This window comes from Geospiza fortis, unplaced genomic scaffold (assembly GCF_000277835.1).
Source record: "Geospiza fortis unplaced genomic scaffold, GeoFor_1.0 scaffold27, whole genome shotgun sequence".
Lineage (NCBI taxonomy): Eukaryota > Metazoa > Chordata > Aves > Passeriformes > Thraupidae > Geospiza > Geospiza fortis.
The window spans coordinates 864,889-866,748 of NW_005054329.1; the positions used below are offsets into that span (position 1 = coordinate 864,889).

At 51.9% G+C, this 1,860-nt stretch overlaps 1 protein-coding gene across 1 annotated transcript; it reads left to right on the top strand.

The window, feature by feature from the left end:
• Position 1: 1 nt before the first annotated feature.
• Positions 2 to 1,281, top strand: RPL35 (ribosomal protein L35; the record flags this gene model as incomplete). The annotated part of the gene is made up of 3 exons (XM_005421339.1): positions 2 to 27; positions 389 to 470; positions 1,076 to 1,281. Coding segments are annotated over 3 exons (258 nt in total), but the record flags the coding sequence as incomplete, so codon positions are not given.
• Positions 1,282 to 1,860: the final 579 nt, after the last annotated feature.

A 1,860-nucleotide genomic window follows, 5' to 3' on the forward strand; every position in this document is an offset into this window, starting at 1 on the left:
CGGGGCCGCCTCCAAGCTGTCCAAGATGTGAGTGGGGCCGGGGGCGAGGGCAGCCGGGCAGGGCCGCCGAGCCCCCGGGCAGCGTGCCTGAGAGCCGCTCCCGCAGGCTGTGGTGGCTGCGTGCTGTGGAACAGAAAAACCTGAAAACGCGCGTGGAAAATAGCGCATCTCAGTAGGCCTGAGCGCCGGTGCGTGTCTGGGCTCGGAGGAGCTGAGCCGGGCGCTGCCGGCGTTGGCTGTAGCGGGGCTCAGTGTAAGGGCTGCGGAGCACACGCGGGTTCGGTACCCCGGGTTCGGCCCGTGGAGCTGCTGGGTTCTGTCCCCCGGGTTCGGCCCGTGGAGCTGCTCCTGCACGGTGTGCTCACATCCCTCTCTTTCCCACCTGCAGCCGTGTGGTGCGCAAATCCATCGCCCGGGTGTTGACTGTCATCAACCAGACCCAGAAGGAAAACTTGAGGAAGTTCTACAAGGTAAGGACAGGCGTTTTCCCTAAGTGGCCGTTACACTCTTGCCATTCACAAGTACAAAGTTTGTGGGAAGGATTGCTGCTTAAAAGCTTTAAACTCAATGAAAAACTGTATGTTCAGTATAAAGTTCTCTGGTCACGGTCGCATTTTAAATATTAGTGCAAGAGTTCTGCAAGCTTAGTGTGAGTGTCTTTTTGCAGGAGAGTCCTCTGGCAGCATCCCTTCTGTGGGGTGGGGTGGACTTGCTGGGAGATGGAGTTTGCAGAAATGCAGATACTCTTATTTTCAGTTTGATAATCTCGCAGGTGACCAAGAAATTATTTAAATCTATTTGATTCTGTAATTTTTAGACTATCACTTCCTGGAGTTTGAATTAGATGATATTGGGTGGGGAAAACAGATCTTTACAAGAGGTGCTGGATAAGTGGGGCTTGTAAGATTAGACCTGAGTCAGAGCTGCTTCGAAGGTCACAATCCACCCGTGTTCCCAGTGGAGAGGAGTCTGCTGAGCTCCAGGCTGTAGTGGTAGTCCCAAGGAGAAGAGGCTGGGGCAGGAGCTCAGCTCGGAGCAGTGTCTGAGCTCAGCTGCTGTGTGTCTTTGCAAACAGGGCAAGAAGTACAAGCCGCTGGATCTGCGGCCCAAGAAGACGAGGGCCATGCGGCGCAGGCTCAACAAGCACGAGGAGAACCTCAAGACCAAGAAGCAGCAGAGGAAGGAACGTTTATACCCAGCCCGGAAATTCGCCATCAAGGCATAGCCCCGGGCCAGCTGTACTGGGGCATGATGGCTCATTAAATGGAGTTTGCTTTGGAAGTGTCACTGGTGGTTTATTTGGGGCTGGTGGGTAAAGAGCCCATAAAGGAGTCATCAGCTTAATGGAGGGAAGTGGGAACTGCTAATGGAAATACAGACCTGGCAGTTTATTTTCCTCTGAGGAACGGGCAGTGAATGGGTACAGATCGGTGAGGCTGGTTCATCCAAACATGTAAGAAGTATTTAACCTGAGATTGATCTAGAACGGAAGCTTTTCACAAATGTTGGTAGTCAGTCGATATTTATCACTATTTATCACAGTTTAAAATTTTATCTTGTGCCAGTGTTGAAGAGTTAATAGAAAAAAAGTGATTAGCTAAGGGATTTTATGGGACATCATAGAAACTTGTCAGCACTTGGTTCAGATCCCTGGGTAGCTTGTAGCTCCTGAGAACCCCCTGGGGGAGGGATAGTGTCAGACCAGGTGTTCTCTGTGTGGGTCTGGGTCCTGCTCAGGGCATGTGAGCTCAGGGTATGAAAAAGAACTGACCTCCACAGGTGGCACCTCTGAACTCCTGGGGCATCCGTGGCCTCACAATTCCACACTTCTTTATACCTGCAAAGCACAGCAGGAGTTAA